Source organism: Drosophila nasuta, chromosome 3 (genome assembly GCF_023558535.2).
Source record: "Drosophila nasuta strain 15112-1781.00 chromosome 3, ASM2355853v1, whole genome shotgun sequence".
Taxonomy (NCBI): Eukaryota; Metazoa; Arthropoda; class Insecta; order Diptera; family Drosophilidae; genus Drosophila; species Drosophila nasuta.
Window position 1 is genome coordinate 38,082,317 of NC_083457.1, and position 15,470 is coordinate 38,097,786.

Below are 15,470 nucleotides of genomic sequence, written 5' to 3' on the forward strand. Positions count from 1 at the left end.
TTGCCTTTTATAGCTGCTCGATCTAGGGAGAATGACGTCTGCAGATTTTCTGTATTGTCACTTGCTCAAGTGGTAAGGGTTTTTGTTTGTGGTCTTGTAACTCTCACGTCCTTATCAATTTAATTAAAAATTAATCAATTTTTTTTCTTATTTTGGTTTAAGATATGGCACATGTTATGAATGAGAGCTGATGGGAGATATCCTATCATAATTCACATTGATTATCTATTGCTATATATATATACAAAACATAAGGTGAATATGCGAATATTTATTCGGTAAGTTTCCAAAAAGTTATGCAGACACCCCGTCGTGGTGTTTATATGGAAAAATACGTATACGTCTACGTGTGCGTATACTTAATCCTTATCTCTGTCGATGCTTCAGCACAAAAGTGTGCAATAGTTGTAGCCTTTGCCTTGAATGAATTCTTATCAAAGAAAAGGGTCCATCTTCAGTTCGATTCGGTAAATCACACACGCCTGTTGAGTTTTGTCAGCTGCAATTTTAGTTTCCGAGAACACTTGAACCTATTATGTCTTGAGTGCAGTCTCGTGGACTGGCAATTAGAAACTATTATACTCAATTTAGTAATCGTAATGAATAATTTAAATGTGCAGATATAATTTGCTTTCTTTTGTGCTTTCACAATTCTAAAACAAGTAAGAAAGTTACAGTCGAATGTGCTCGACTGTGAGATACCCGCTACCCATTTTTAATAAAGGCAAAATATTGCGGTATCATTTTCAAAATATACCGAAAATACTAAAAAAAATACTAAAAAATACTAAAAATATACCAAATGGTATGTTTGGTATATCCATATAGTACCCCATTCAAAATATACCATAAACGGCACAATGCTCCAGATTGTCTACCAAAGCAACTCAGACCCCTAGTAAGTAGGCGTTTTTGCCCATACAAAAGTATTTCTTAAATAACTTCCACAATTTTTATCTGATCGCAACCAAATTTTCACAACTACTATAGTAATTATAGTATATACCAAAATTCGCAACTCTAGCTTTAAAATTACGCGTGTTATTCGATTTTTTTGATTTGCGGGGGCGGAAGTGGGCGTGGCAGAAATTTGAAACAAACTTGATCTGCGTGCAAACATAACAAATGCTGTCGAAAAAAAATTATAGCTCTATCTCTTATAGTCTCTGAGATCTAGGTGTTCATACGGACAGACGGACAGACACACAGACGGACAGACACACAGACACACAGACGGACAGACGGACATGGCTAGATAGTCTCGGCTGTTGATGCTGATCAAGAATATATATACTTTATAGGGTCGGAGATACCTCCTTCAACCTGTTACATACATTTCCTGCCGGCACAAAGTTATAATACCCTTCTACCCTATGGGTAGCGGGTATAAATAATATTTGATTTCTAAATCAGTCGCATTTTAATAACTTCGTAATAGTGTCAATCATTGAATAATTGCAATCATTGAATAAATAAAATATCTACAATAAATACTTGAGCTTCGAAATCTAAAGTGATATTATGCAAAGTTTCCACCTTCCGTCTGTACTCGCATTCAATCGGCAATATCTCGAAAGCAACTGAGACAAGAACTATCAAACTCGCTATCTGAGTTTCTTTAGTGCATGCGTAATTCTTGTTTTTTTTTTTGTATACTTTAGACAGGCCCCTTTCACCCTCATTAAGATTTAAATACAACAAGCAGTGTAATTATGAAACTAGGATTTTGTTTAATGAATATTTCTATGAATCATTCGCACTCATGTGATGCGAATGTCAAAAATTCACACGATAAATTTTCATATTTGAATTAGTTCTTTTATTTTCCATATTTTGTTGTGATCAAATTACTTTAAAATAGAACAAATTTGTTATTTTTATTTTGCTGTTCTCACAAAATTTATTGAATATAAAACACTACAAAATTGCCTAATTATAAATGTTAAATATTTAGTAAAATAAATATTTCATAAAATTTCTTTTCGTTATGCAACATTTTTTTACTGTGTGTCTCACATTCGAATACACCCAGTCTTTTACTTTAATGATAAAATCACGATTTTTAATCTATTGCTTATTATACTTTGAACGTCTGTTTATTTATTTTATTATCTTTCTTTCTCACAAGATTGCTTGAAAATCAAAAAAAATTCCAAATTTTAAATGTTATTTATTTTAGCAAATTTCTTATTGCTTTACAATCTATTGCTTATTATACTTTGAACGACTGTTTTTTATTTTGAACTACCAACATTACTTGCTGGTAGAAGATATTTGCCAAATTAGGTATTTCAGAAGATTTCATAAAATCTTTTCGAATACGCTCAGTCCTTAACTCTGATGATATCATGATTGTTAATCTATTATTTATTATACTTTGAACGTCTACTTATTTAGTATATATATTATATTTTGTACTGACGAAATGATTTAAAAGAATAAAATATTTATTGTGTATTTACTTTACGAAAATTTCTTGTACCGTGTGTCTTACATTCGAATACGCTAAGTCTTTCTTTTCATTGTTTTCTGATGAAATCGTGATTTTTAATCTATTGCTTATTATACTTTGTACGTCGAATATACAGCTACTTTGTACAGTTTTGTGGGCGCACACGCCAATTATCAGTTCATTGAGAGTGTCCGTCTCAAGAGATACTCTGATAAGATGCACTCCACTGTTTTCTACCGAACTTGTGACGTTCGTCAATCATTGGGGCGGGTATAAAAGTGATTGGTCCGTGTTGTTTCAATTCACAAGTTCGCTTTGATACGCATCATGAAGTTGTTTATTGCATTGGCTGCCATTTTGGCTACAACTGCCGCTGCTCCCATGGAGGGACGCATCACCCACGGCGAGAAGGCCCATGAGGGTCAGTTCCCCTACCAGGTGGGACTCAGTCTGGCCATCGGCTCATCGGGTGCTTGGTGCGGTGGCACCTTGATCTCCGATCGTTGGGTGCTTACTGCTGCCCATTGCACAGATGGTGCTGACTCCGCTACCGTCTATGTTGGTGCCATTAACATCAAGGAGGAGGAGCATGGCCAGAAGCGCATCAAGGTCGATAAGGCTGACATCAAGGTGCACGAGGATTGGGATGCCAGCCGTGTGGTCAACGACATCTCGCTGATCAAGCTGCCCGAAGCCATTGAATTCAACGATCGCGTCAGAGCCGCCACTCTGCCCAAGAAGGATGGACGCTACTCCACTTATGCTGGCGAGCAGGCTTTCGCCTCCGGCTGGGGTCGTGACAGCGATGATGCCACCTCTGTTTCCTCTGTGCTGCGTTACGTTGAGATGCCCATCATGAAGTCGAGCACCTGCAACATCTACTGGGCTGGTATGATCACCGACAAGGTCATCTGCATGAGCACCAAGGATGGCAAGTCCACCTGCAACGGTGACTCTGGTGGCCCATTGGTTCACAAGCAGGGCGATGTGAACTATTTGATTGGTGCCACCTCTTTCGGTCTGGCTCTGGGTTGCGAGAAGGGTTACCCAGCTGTCTTCACCCGTGTGACTGCCTATCTGGATTGGATCGAGGAGCACAGCGGTGTTGTCAACAAATAAGTTGATGCCCAGCACTTACAGTGATAAATGATTACAATAAATATTGAAAGTATTCTAAATCGAGTTTTTATAAATTTAATTTATGCTATGAAGGACTCTACATAATTAACAAGTGATTGACAATTTTTAAGAATATGCGAAGGAAATTTCACACAAACTAAATAAACTTATTATATAGTAATATAATATACACCTCGCAGAAGTTACAAGTTAGACAACTGATCTTAAAAACTTCACAAAGGCAGCAGTGAGTTCAATTTAACATTGAATTTTCAAATTAAGGTTTACAATATGCTTTGATTTGATATAAAAAAATATAAAGTTGTGCTGTTATCAATGGTAATGCTAATCACAATACACATTTCATTAAAATAATTTAATCTATTTCAGGATCGTTAAACTTAAACACCTTTAATAAGTGCAATACCGATATTCTATCCTAAAAATATTCTATATATTTGTGAACTAAAATGTGTGTGTGCTAGCTAGAGTATGTGACAAGGTTTTCATAAAGAAATATGTTGACTTTTCTAATAATAGGTTCCTCAAAAATAAGAACCGAGTCTAAAAATTTTGAAATTTGGCCCAAATTCTTTTTGTGGGCAGCAGGTCAGATAGTTTCGTACTTTTGTACAATTCTAATATCAAAACTGTGCTTTATTTAGTTTAACATTCATATATTAAAAAAAAGAGTTCCTAAGATTCTTAAAGTGTTTGACGTACTTTAAGTTCTTTTAAAACTGTGTCAAATTATCGAAATGCAATGCAATTCAGTTCAATGGTGGGTCTTAACTCTAAAGGGTTTTAGTCTGTGCAGAAGTGATAAGATACAGAAACATAACATAACATACTGCGACGTATATTTTAAGTTTACCTATAACCAAAATCAGATCATTCATTATTAATTTATAAATTGAGCTGCCAACATGAGGTTGTTATTAGCTGTGCTTGGAATTGTTTCCTACTTTCTAGTCGAAATTCAGCTTTCATTTTCCGATAATCGCATAACGAATGGAGAACTAGCGAAAAGAGGACAATTTCCCTACCAAGTCGGACTGAATATATCACTGACCAACAGCAGCACCTGGTGTGGTGGCACTTTGATATCCCATCGTTGGATTGCAACGGCTGCACACTGTGTGGATAACGCAGAGCAAGCAACAATCTATCTGGGTGCCTTGAATATTACTGATAGGTTTGAATTCGGTCAGATGCGTTACACAGTGGACAAATCGCTCTTTGTAGTGCATCCAAATTGGACAGTCAGCACAGTGGCTAACGATATAGCGCTGATCAAGCTGCCCATCTATATACCCTACAATTCCAGAGTGAGAGCAGCTCAGTTGCCTAAGGATCTAAATGGAACTTATGCCACCTATGATCAGCAGACGGCCTACGCTTCGGGTTGGGGACGTGAGAGCGACAGCTCCTTGGAGGTGTCTCCCACTTTGAGGTACGTGGCAATGCCTGTGATGCAACACGCTCGCTGCAAGATGTACTGGGGTGGCTCACTCACTGAGAAGATGCTCTGCATGAGCACGCAGAGCGGCAAATCCACTTGCCACGGCGACTCTGGTGGTCCGCTTGTCTACAAGGATAACGACACCAATTACTTGATTGGTATTACTTCCTTTGGCCTCTCGATGGGTTGTGAGATTGGCTTTCCTTCCATATTTACGCGACTAACGAGTTATTTGGATTGGATCAGGCAGCATATCCCGGAGATTTAAGAGCCTTAAAAAGTATTTTAAGATAATATCATATATCCCAAAATAGCGAGTTTCGACAAATGATTTTCATAAAATACTAACAAAAATATTTAAAAAAAAAAGTGATTTCTTTTAATGAATTATGTAGGTTATATAAATTAATGACTAAAACAGTTCATCGTAAAATATTATTAAAATTTGAAAATGTACCGTTTAGTAATTTTTATTTTCAAGTTTTAGGTATTGTGTTGTTACCAAATGGCATTAAATTTTTATAATATTTAAAGTTATCTCAAAAAAGTTAATTTGATTAAATGAATTACATTTATTAATGAAAATTAGTTGTAAAATTTATTAAAAATTTGAAAATGAACTGATTATAATATTTTTTGATTAAAAGAAAGATTTAAAGATAAAAGATCTGAAAGGATCGCGATAAAACTGATTTTAAAATGATTGCCTTAAAATTCCTTCCCATCCATTTTCCCCCACAAATTAAAAATCACTTTTGTATTTTATGTTTTTTCCAATTTTTTTTTATTGTTCTTTTTGTTTTGGGCTTTGAAATTTTTATTCGGTTTATCGAATAACGCACAAACAATTGCCGATGGAGTATTCACTTTCGGCATTAAGTTTTTTAAGCCCGGTGAAACTTCTCGACAAAAAGAGATTTGCGCACTCCTCGACTGCCATTTTTACTTTTTGTTCTATGTACAAAACTTAAAAATTAAGAGGGGGACAAATAAGATAAGTTTAATATAATAATATATTACTGTTGCTGTTGTGATCGTTGTCGTTGTTGTGTGTGTGGCTGTTGGTGTTGTTGGATGTGACACAGCAGCAATAGCATAAAGGAGGGTTGCAGGATTGGGGGATTAGGGTGAAGGGTGAAGGATAAAGGGAGAAGTGTTTTGTTTTTTGTTTTGGAAATTTGTTGCAACTTAAATAAGATGTCGTTTTCCAATTATGAATATGTATGTATGTAATTGTTGTATGTGTGTAGATAGTATATAGCTTTTACTTTTTTGCTAGCTTAATGCAATTATCTGAAATCGAATAGTGTTTTTTTTTATCCTTTTTATGTTTTTGTTTAAAACGCGCAACGTTTGATTAAATTTGTGTTGTTTTTGTTTTTTTGATCTAGTCGAAAAATTACATAAGTCCATTTGATATAAGTATTAATTTTTCGCTTAATTTCATATATTTTTTCATAGTTTTTGTTATTCTTTTTGTTTCGGTATTGTTTTTATTTGTTTTCTTGTTTAGTAAATACGTTTTTTTTTTGTGGGCGTTCAATTTAGGAAACGTCTCTGTTCGCACTTCTCTTGTTGCACAACAATTTATTAATATTATTCATTATTCACGTTAATGCCTATTTAAATATACATAAATTAAAATTAAAAACAACTGAAAGCTACGTCAAGTGATTGACTGATCTGCACTTTCTCTCTTTCTCTCCTCTTCGATTCGTTTCTTTTCTTGTAACACAATAATTAGTTGTTTTCGCTTGTTTGTTTTACTTATTTGCTCTCGTTTTTCATTCATAAAAACTAAAATGTTTACGTGTATACTACGAATTCATTAATAATCATAATTGTAATATAAAAAATACAACTAATGCGAACTGTGTGTGATTATTAAATGAAAAAACTTTGCTAACTAAAAATATAATTAATATTTTTCATACATATTTTAACGGCGTTCCATTTTCCACTATTATTTTTAGTTCAAATAATTTATGTGTAGTTTCGTTTTGCATCGCGGATTTTCTTTCTATATACGCTATATTGAATATTTTGTTTCAAAATTTCGATTTGCATTTAGTTAGGGCCGTATTTGTAGCTAAGCGGAAGTTGTTTCTCTTGTGGCTATATACAACAGTTCAGTGTATGTGTATGTGTGTGTGTTTATGTGAATGTGTGTGCATAGGTGTGTAGTTGGGTAATTGATTTACTAACTTATATTCTAGACGGCCGTGCTGCGCATTTATTTTACCCTTTCGATCATCGCAAACTCTCTCTCTTGAGAGTTTTGCTTTCTCTCTTGTTTCGATTACAATTATTCCGTGTATTTGTATGGATTATGTGTATGTGTGTGTGTATGTTATAATTACAAATTAATTAATGCTGTACAGAAGTTTATGTATTGTGTTTGTTTTCTTTTTCTTATAAGTTTTCATGATTTCATATCGAACTGGAAACACTCGGATCTTAAGTGTTGTCCGCATTGCAATTTGAAGGGTGTTCTTACGAGTTTTGTTTGTTTGTGTTTTGTTTTGTGCTTAACTAAGGTAAATCGATAATAACTTAGAGAACTAATGCATCTCACCAACAATCAATTACAACTATCATAGGTTTTTCTCATTTTTGGTTTTTTGTTTATACATACGAGCTATATCATCAAGTATAAAGGTTGTTTTTGTGTTTTGAAAGAATATCTTTTTTTAGTTGTTTGTGGTTGTTTTTGTTGTTATAGAACAAGGGTTCTTTTTTTTATCGACTACGGGGACTACGTGGCTACTACGACTATTTCTTGTTGTAGATGGGCAGCGCCGAGGGCGGAATGCCGGCAGCTAAATCTGCGGGCGTCATCACCATCGAGTTGGGCATGGTCATGGGCAGGCCGAGCAGACTGGAGACCTGTGAGGCGGATTGGGCTAACGACGCGGCGCCTGCACCGCCGCCAAGAGGAGCATAGACAGCACCGACACCGACGCCGCCACCACCGATGCCGATGCCAACGCCAGAGACTCCGCCATTGTATTTGGCATAGTCTTGAGATTTGCTCTTCTTACTGCTGCTGCTGCCGCCTCCGCTGCTCTCCTTGTCGCGATCCCGATCGCTGTGCTTCTTTTTGCTGCTACTGCTGCCGCTACTCGTTGAATTGCTCGTCGAATTGTAACCGCCATACGTTGGTATCACCAACGCTTGCTGCTGTTGCTGTTGCTGACCGGGCATTCCCATTGGCGCTGCTGCTGAGAGAGTGGGTGGCATGCCAAAGCCAGCTGTGGGCGCTGTGGGCATGGCTGCATGTGGCATGCCACCAAGTCCGGTTGCACCGCCAGCCGCTGAATAGTTATTCGGCTCGACCTTGTTCTTGCTGATCTTCAGTTTGAGTGGCGCTGCAGCCTGCAGACTACCATTGGGATTCGCTGTCGCTGTGTTCGTTGTGATGACCAGCTTCAGGGAGTCCATGGATGTGTCCTTGCTGCTGCGCTCCTTTTGCTTGTCCTTCTTGTGTTTCTTACGCTCCTCCTTATCGGGTTTATCCTTCGACTTGTCCTTCTCCTTGTGTTTATGCTTATCCTTTTTCTTTTTCTTCTCCGACTTACCACTACCGTCCAGATCCTTGCTCTCGCCCAGCTTGGTCAACGCATCCAGCTGCTCCATGCCCAGCAGACTTGTTGGTGCAGCACCACCAGCACCTCCAATCGGTTCCTTTTTTGATGTGCACTGGCGCTGCCGTTGGCATCGGTTCCAGCAACTCTGCAGGCGGCTTCAGTCCGGGCATAGTCAGTGCATCGGGTTTAAGCAGCGAGGCATTCGGGGTGCACAGACTCTCCTTGAGCAGGCTGCGCACCAGATCCGGTGTGGTTTCGATGCCTCCGTTCGATATCGAGAGCGGTGCATGCTTATCCTCACTGCCATAGCTGCCATAGCCGGGCAATCCGACGCTGTTCTCCAGCTTGCGCACCTTGTCGCGGGGCAAGCTGCCATCATGCTCGTCCAGCTTGTTGAGGCCATACTGGCTGCCCGAGATTTCGTTGGCACGCTTCAGACTGCTGCTGCCATCGCGACTTGGGCCAGCCAATTCGTTGGCCACCAGATCGCCATGTGGTTTCTTGTGTGGCGGCAGCATCGCCTTAGCTGTTGAGCTCGATCCGCTGCTACTGCTGCTGCTGCTGCCATGTGGCAACGTGCTGCGATGCTTGTCCTTTTTTGGTGGGCGTTAGGCGCTCCTTCTTGGGACTGTCACGATCACGCGTATGATTGTTGAGCTTGTAGCCCAGACTCTCATGTGCCGGACCTGGCGGTGGTGGCGGCAGCAATCCGTTGAAATGCGGCTCAGGGCTGAAGAGTGAATTGGAGGAGTTCTTACTCAGTTGCTGTGGCTGCTGTTGTTGTTGTTGGGGTTGTGTTGTCATTGTCGGCGGCGGCGCCTCAAGCGTTGGCAGCTGCTGCTGCTGTTGCTGCTGCATGTGATTGTAGCTGGGCACGCCCTGACTTTGGCCATAGGGCAGTTGTTGCTCATAAGGCGGCATGCTGTGGACGGATGACGATGAGCTGGATGATGCGACGGATTTATTGCGATGCGAGGAGCTGTGACTGCCATAGCCAGCATTCGGTAGCGGGGCACCATTGTTGACACCAACACCGCTGCTGTTGCTGCTGCCTTGGTAGCCACCACGCGACATCAGCGGATTGGGTGGTCCGCTGTTGTTGTAGGGCGGCGGTGCATTAGGATACATTTTGTTGCTGCTGCTGCTGCTCGAGCTTGATTTGCTGAGGTCTTTGGATGACACACCCGACGACGATGTCGATGCGGATGACGATGATGAATTCGTTGCGGATGAATTGCTGCTGCGTCCGTCGAGCAATGGCATCGGCGGCGGCTTGGAACTTGTGGACATCTTGTGCGCCCCATGCGGTGGCATTCCCACGCCGGGTGGCATGCCACGCGACGATTTGTGATAGTCCATGCCCATGGGCGGCCTTCCGGACGCTTGGCTCGACGAGGAGCTGCGTTGACTGCTGCTAGCGGAGGAGGAGTTGCCACTGCTGCTGCGCTGCGAGGATGACGAGCTCGATGGATGGCTGGATGGTGCACGACTGCCATAGCCGGGCTGCTTCGATTTGTGATCTACAATATAACGAAGTTGTAAATGAGAACGATCGGGAATAGAATCAGCAGCCAGCAATGTACTTACCTCCATGTGCCTCGGGCGGCAAGGAGCCCGGATAGTTTGGCAACTTGTGATTGGACGAGGAGGAGGTAGTGGACGATGAATTTCCGGGCGCACCCGCCGACGACGAACGCTGATGGCTGCCATCGCTGCGCTGTCGTTGCTGTGGCGGCACCATCGCTGGCGGTGGCAACAGCGGCACCTGTGACGGCGGATCTCGACTGTCGCCACTGCCATTCATGAGCTCTGGTGGCGCCGTAATGTTCGAATGATAACCCTTCATCATTTCACTCATTTTCCAGTCTTCTTTCGGCTTGTTGTCCTTGCTGTTGGTCGCAGTACGATTGCTGGCTCCTTGGGCGATCGCCTTGATGGAGTTCAGCTTGGATTTGAGGCGTGCGGGACTCTTCTCGTAGATGGCAATGAATTCGTCCGTCAGCTGCTTGAGCAGCTCCAGTGAGACGCTCTTGTCCACATAGTAGAACCAGTGTTTGCCCTCCGTGGACTGAGGGATCTCCCAGCGTGACCATTTGCAGGCCAAATAAATGCAGAAGCAGGCAACCACCGTGGGTCGATATTGCAGGCACATCGAGGTAAGATGCAAGCTACAAATGCCAGGCGAAGCAATGACAAGGATATGCATTTAATAAAACTATTATATTTCAATCGCTCATTGCATAGTCAAGAGCATTCATGTGATGTGTGTGGTAACTAAAGGGGATAGTCTAAGCTATGCTTCGATCGTTATAGTTGAACTACCTTCAAGAAATATTCACAGCTAAGCTACAACCTCCTAGCCACTACCGTTTGAGCGTTGATCAGGTAAGATTTAAATGCAACTAAAATAGCATTAAAGATCCTTAGCGCTCTGTTGTTTATAAATTACAGTCTCCCAGCTACTCCCGTTCAACCATGCTGTGCAATAATCAGCCTCCTAGCTACTACATTTTAGGCTGTGCGCAGATAAAGTGCATTAGATAGGATAAAAGAGTTTAAAATCAGAACTGCAACTATTATACCATAAGAGATCCCTAAAGCTAGTTCTATACAATTTTCAGCCTTCTAGCTTATACCATTTGAGCTCTACATTGATAAATCTGGTGATTTAAAGTGCAGCTCACTTTAAACTGCACATAAGCCAATTATAAACAAAAATTTTGTTTCTCTTAGCTATGCATTAATAATTAATAAATAAATCGTGTTTAAACCCCCATCAAACAGACATTTGGTCATTTATTTTCTATTAGTAGTTTTGCATTTATTTGAGGACATTCTTTGTAAAGAGCTGACAACTTCTGCAACATAATTACAATTCCAGGAGATTTTACAACGGATTACTTTTCGCGGAATTCGGTAGAAACGCGACGTAAATTACGCTGGGTGTCATAAAAGGCTCAACGTCGTTTTCGCGGAAAGCGAAAACAGGGATCAAGAGTAAACCGATGAGCAGGTAAGCAGTCGCGAAGGGAAACTGTCAGCTGACCTGCTGCGAAGGTCATTTGCAAGGTATGAACTGTATGTAGGTGCTGTACCATTGTCTTGATTATATTAACTGACATCTGGTCAACGTAATTCCCTCCTCAACCCACACACACACACAAACGCGCACACGCAGACTCATGTAAACCACAAGCATTACTTTTGGGGAATTTGCAAATACAACTACAGCATTGATAATGTGTGTGTTTAGCCATACCTGTTTGAGGCCAAAAAGTACGATGTTTGCGCCAGATCCTTGCATGCTAAAATACACATCACAATAATCAGTTTCGGCATATTCGCTTTTGGGGAGCAATTTGGGTAGGGATCAATAATACCTTTGACCAGCTGACAAGTGCGCACCACATGCGTGTGCGGATGATCGATGGCCACATCAAAGCCCAGCGTCTGCAACAGCACATTCTCATTGAACACCAGCTCCTGGGCGAGATCCGCATAGCTCTGTTCCGTCGTCTGTGGCAGACACTTGTTCGCCGCCCTTATCACATGCTCCAGCTTGCGTGGCTGCTCCTCCACCTTGGCTGCAAGGAACAAACTCGCTGATGCCATGGAATTGCGATGGAAATGTGTGAACGAGTGGAACGCATAGAAGCGATGCATATACACGATGGCTGTGTTGATGCACAACTGTGACACTTGCAGTCGTTGGCCCATCTCTTGAATTAAGTAGGCGGTCATCTGGCGATAGTGGAGCTCATCGTCGCATTTGATGCCACAGCGGCGACTGGGCGAGTTGCCCAGTTGCTCATTGCTAAAGTACCAGATTTTATCCTTTTCAAACGGCAGGTTGTTGTTGCTATTGCTTCCACTTGGTGTGGCATTGGAGTTGTTGTTGCTACTGCTGCCAGCATTGACGGCGAGGCTCGTGGAGCTGGAGGACGAGGATGAGGCGACCGACGACGACGAGACTGGAACGCCGCCCGCAGGCGTGCCCAAGAGACTCATTGTTGCTGCACACAGTCACCAAATGCGCCAAAACAACACCAATATAAGACACACTCACTCAGAACGCGCGCACACGTATTAAAGAATTATAATTTCTTTTGTATTTTTTGTTGTTGTTAATTTTCACATGCAAGCCTCTTTTATTTAATTTAAATTTGTTGTGAATAGGCAGAGAGCGCGCGGAGAGAACGCTCAACACACACTCGCACACTCAGGTCGAATAATTAACAATATTCTGGTTGATTTCTCTTTATGTGTTGTTTTGACTTGGCAGCTGAGTCAAAGGCTGTTGCTGCCTGCTGCGCTGCTGACGTCGACGCAGACGCTGACGTCGACGTCGTAGGGACTGTACGAAGAAGAAGAGTGTCTTTTTCTTTGTCGGCTGCTGCGCTGCACTGCAGCGTTGCGTTTGTATTGGTATCTTGGTATTTTGGATTTTGGTTTTTGAATCTGGGACTGTGGCGTGTGGCGACGACGACGGGCAGGGTGGAAACAGGGGGGGAAAGGTGGCTGACGCGCTGACTGTGCTGCTTAAATGCTGCGCGTCTGTCGCGGCTGCCACAACACATTTGCTACGCACAATGTAACACGCACATTTGATTTCGTTTTTGCGATTTGCTTGCTTGCTTTTTCTCTTGTTTCGTATGTGGTATTAAACTTCAACACTGTTTTTTATTAGCGCCACTCAAAAATCTGCGTTTTTTTCTTTTGCTGCTGTTTTGATGGCGTAGAGTAGTGTGAGCTAGTGTGCGTGCTGTGTGTACGTGTATGTGTGTGTGTGTGGTTTTCTGGAAATTGCGACTGCTGCTGCTGAACAACGACGTACATACACAGAGACGAGCCCGACGACGTTTGTTATGCAACTTTTACATCAATTCATTGTTATCATTGCTCTTTTTCTCGTTTCTCCGCACACAAACATAACATTTTTCATCTATAATTTGCAATGCAAATGCATCGCAAAAAATGTGATTTTGGTTTTGGAACGCACAATGACACAAAAAGAAAAAATGTATGTATGTATGTATGTGTATGTATATTTACAGTATGGCCGTCGTAGTAAGGAGTGTGAACGTGCACAGCAGTACAAAATCTACTATTTATTGTCGAAAAATATACCCCAAATTTAAACAACTTTCACATATTATGGCTTGATTATAGTTTCAAAGGTATGGGGCATCTTTAAAAAAATAAGTTTGAATAAGCGCAATTATATATAGCGCTTTTTGAGTCATAGCTTTTGCAAAAAACAATATATCATGTGCTTAAAAATACCAGAATGACATAATTACCATTTAGGGTCTCACTGAAGTATGTTTGTGCATATATACATTTATAGTATGACCATCGCAGACGTGTTCGACTAGCGATATAACAGCTTGGCGTGTCAATTCATCGGCATTACCACATTTCTCGGTTAAACTTTAGTATATTCGCTAACAATAGTACCCGAAGAGAAAGCACATTCCAGTACAAGCAATCGATTATTAAATACTTAGCTATGTTAACTTTGAAAAGCATGTGTTAATAAATTTTTTGGTTAACTACTTCAAAATTAAATATTTTGTGATTTCGTTTTTAATAATGAGGCTTTTCTAATGTTGTAGTCACGCATTGTTATTACGATATCAAAATACACAAGGACGTTTATATTATAGTTGACAATCGATTGCAAAATAATATTAATAGTCTCCGAAAACCAAGTAATGCTATTTAGAATGTCTGTAAAGCCAAATGCTTGAGAAATGTAAATATTTTTGACAAAAATTAAAGCAAAAAAAATAATTTTGTTATCAAAGACCAAAGACAACCAGCAAACATAATGAACTGCTTGATGACACAAGCAGTGTGAATGCAAGCAGTGCTTGTATTGCGTGGTAAGTGTTTTCGTTGTCCAACAGATGGCGTATATAACACAATTTGAATTGCAATGCTGTCGCCATCTACTGTAATTCGCTTCCACCATAAGTTCAGTTTACTATAACCCGGGTTGTTATACATACGTCAAACAAAATGAGGGAAAACCCATGAATAAGCAAACTACGATACGAAACAATCTTGTTTTAGTCTCATTTATTTATGTGTTATTTATAAAACAGATAATATATAAGTATGTATATATACATAAATATTTATGCATGTATATATATACTTTTTGTTGTTGGTTTTTCTTTTAGCAATCTGTAGATTAAAATATACAAAATTTAGCTAAAAATCTTAAAACTCTAACGTTGTCATAACAGTAAATAATTATGCTAGATCTTTGTTTATAGATTATCATCTCATCTCGTTTCGTTTCATTTCATTATAAAATTAAACCGTTAGTTCTCGTCCATGCTCTCAATCCAAATAATCACCTACACATTTCAATGCCATCAGATCCATCTTGTTTTTCAGATATTCTAAATACTAATTTGTGGCTCGCATTTGCTGATTTCAATGCAGACGTCTCGTGGTCCGTCTGTCTGAATAAGAAGTATACATAAATGAAACATAAACTTAAACTAAATACGCTCATAGATACCATTACACATACATATATAAGGTATATTATATATAATATATATCGTATATAAACTACACATAATCTGTTCAACATATTCGCTAAAACCTTTCGCCAACCCAAAACCCATTTCAACTAGCTATTTGGAGTCTCATTCCTACAAAACCAAAATATGAATTTCATTCAATATCAAACTTCAATCTCAATCTCAATCTCAATCTTAAAAATTAAGCACATAATATAAATATTTAATTTTCGTTTTTAGTACCAATAAAGTAAAGTGGTTGCCTTAATTATTCTAGATATCTTGCTGCTGCGCATAGATCATATCCATAATAT

The 15,470-nt window shown here is 40.1% G+C and overlaps 3 protein-coding genes across 3 annotated transcripts; 2 read left to right on the forward strand and 1 right to left on the reverse strand.

Annotated features, from left to right (window-relative positions):
• The first annotated feature begins 2,743 nt into the window (after window positions 1-2,743).
• On the forward strand, window positions 2,744-3,630 carry LOC132789748 (brachyurin-like). The gene has a single exon (XM_060797984.1). It carries the CDS (start codon window positions 2,780-2,782, stop codon window positions 3,569-3,571), a length of 792 nt encoding a protein of 263 aa, XP_060653967.1. The 5' UTR covers window positions 2,744-2,779; the 3' UTR covers window positions 3,572-3,630.
• Window positions 3,631-4,396: 766 nt separating this feature from the next.
• LOC132790566 (serine protease 3-like) lies at window positions 4,397-5,377 on the forward strand. The gene has a single exon (XM_060799135.1). It carries the CDS (start codon window positions 4,498-4,500, stop codon window positions 5,299-5,301), a length of 804 nt encoding a protein of 267 aa, XP_060655118.1. The 5' UTR covers window positions 4,397-4,497; the 3' UTR covers window positions 5,302-5,377.
• Window positions 5,378-5,788: 411 nt separating this feature from the next.
• Window positions 5,789-13,657, reverse strand: LOC132788807 (cyclin-T). The gene is given in 6 exon segments (XM_060796404.1): window positions 5,789-8,715; window positions 8,717-9,219; window positions 9,221-10,140; window positions 10,208-10,788; window positions 11,880-11,925; window positions 12,001-13,657. Coding segments are annotated over 6 exon segments (3,588 nt in total). The 5' UTR covers window positions 12,629-13,657; the 3' UTR covers window positions 5,789-7,805.
• Window positions 13,658-15,470: the final 1,813 nt, after the last annotated feature.

Coding starts and splice junctions, on each gene's coding strand:
- LOC132789748 (XM_060797984.1), top strand. CDS start 2,780: ATGAAGTTGTTTATTGCATTGGCTGCCATTTTGGCTACAACTGCCGCT.
- LOC132790566 (XM_060799135.1), top strand. CDS start 4,498: ATGAGGTTGTTATTAGCTGTGCTTGGAATTGTTTCCTACTTTCTAGTC.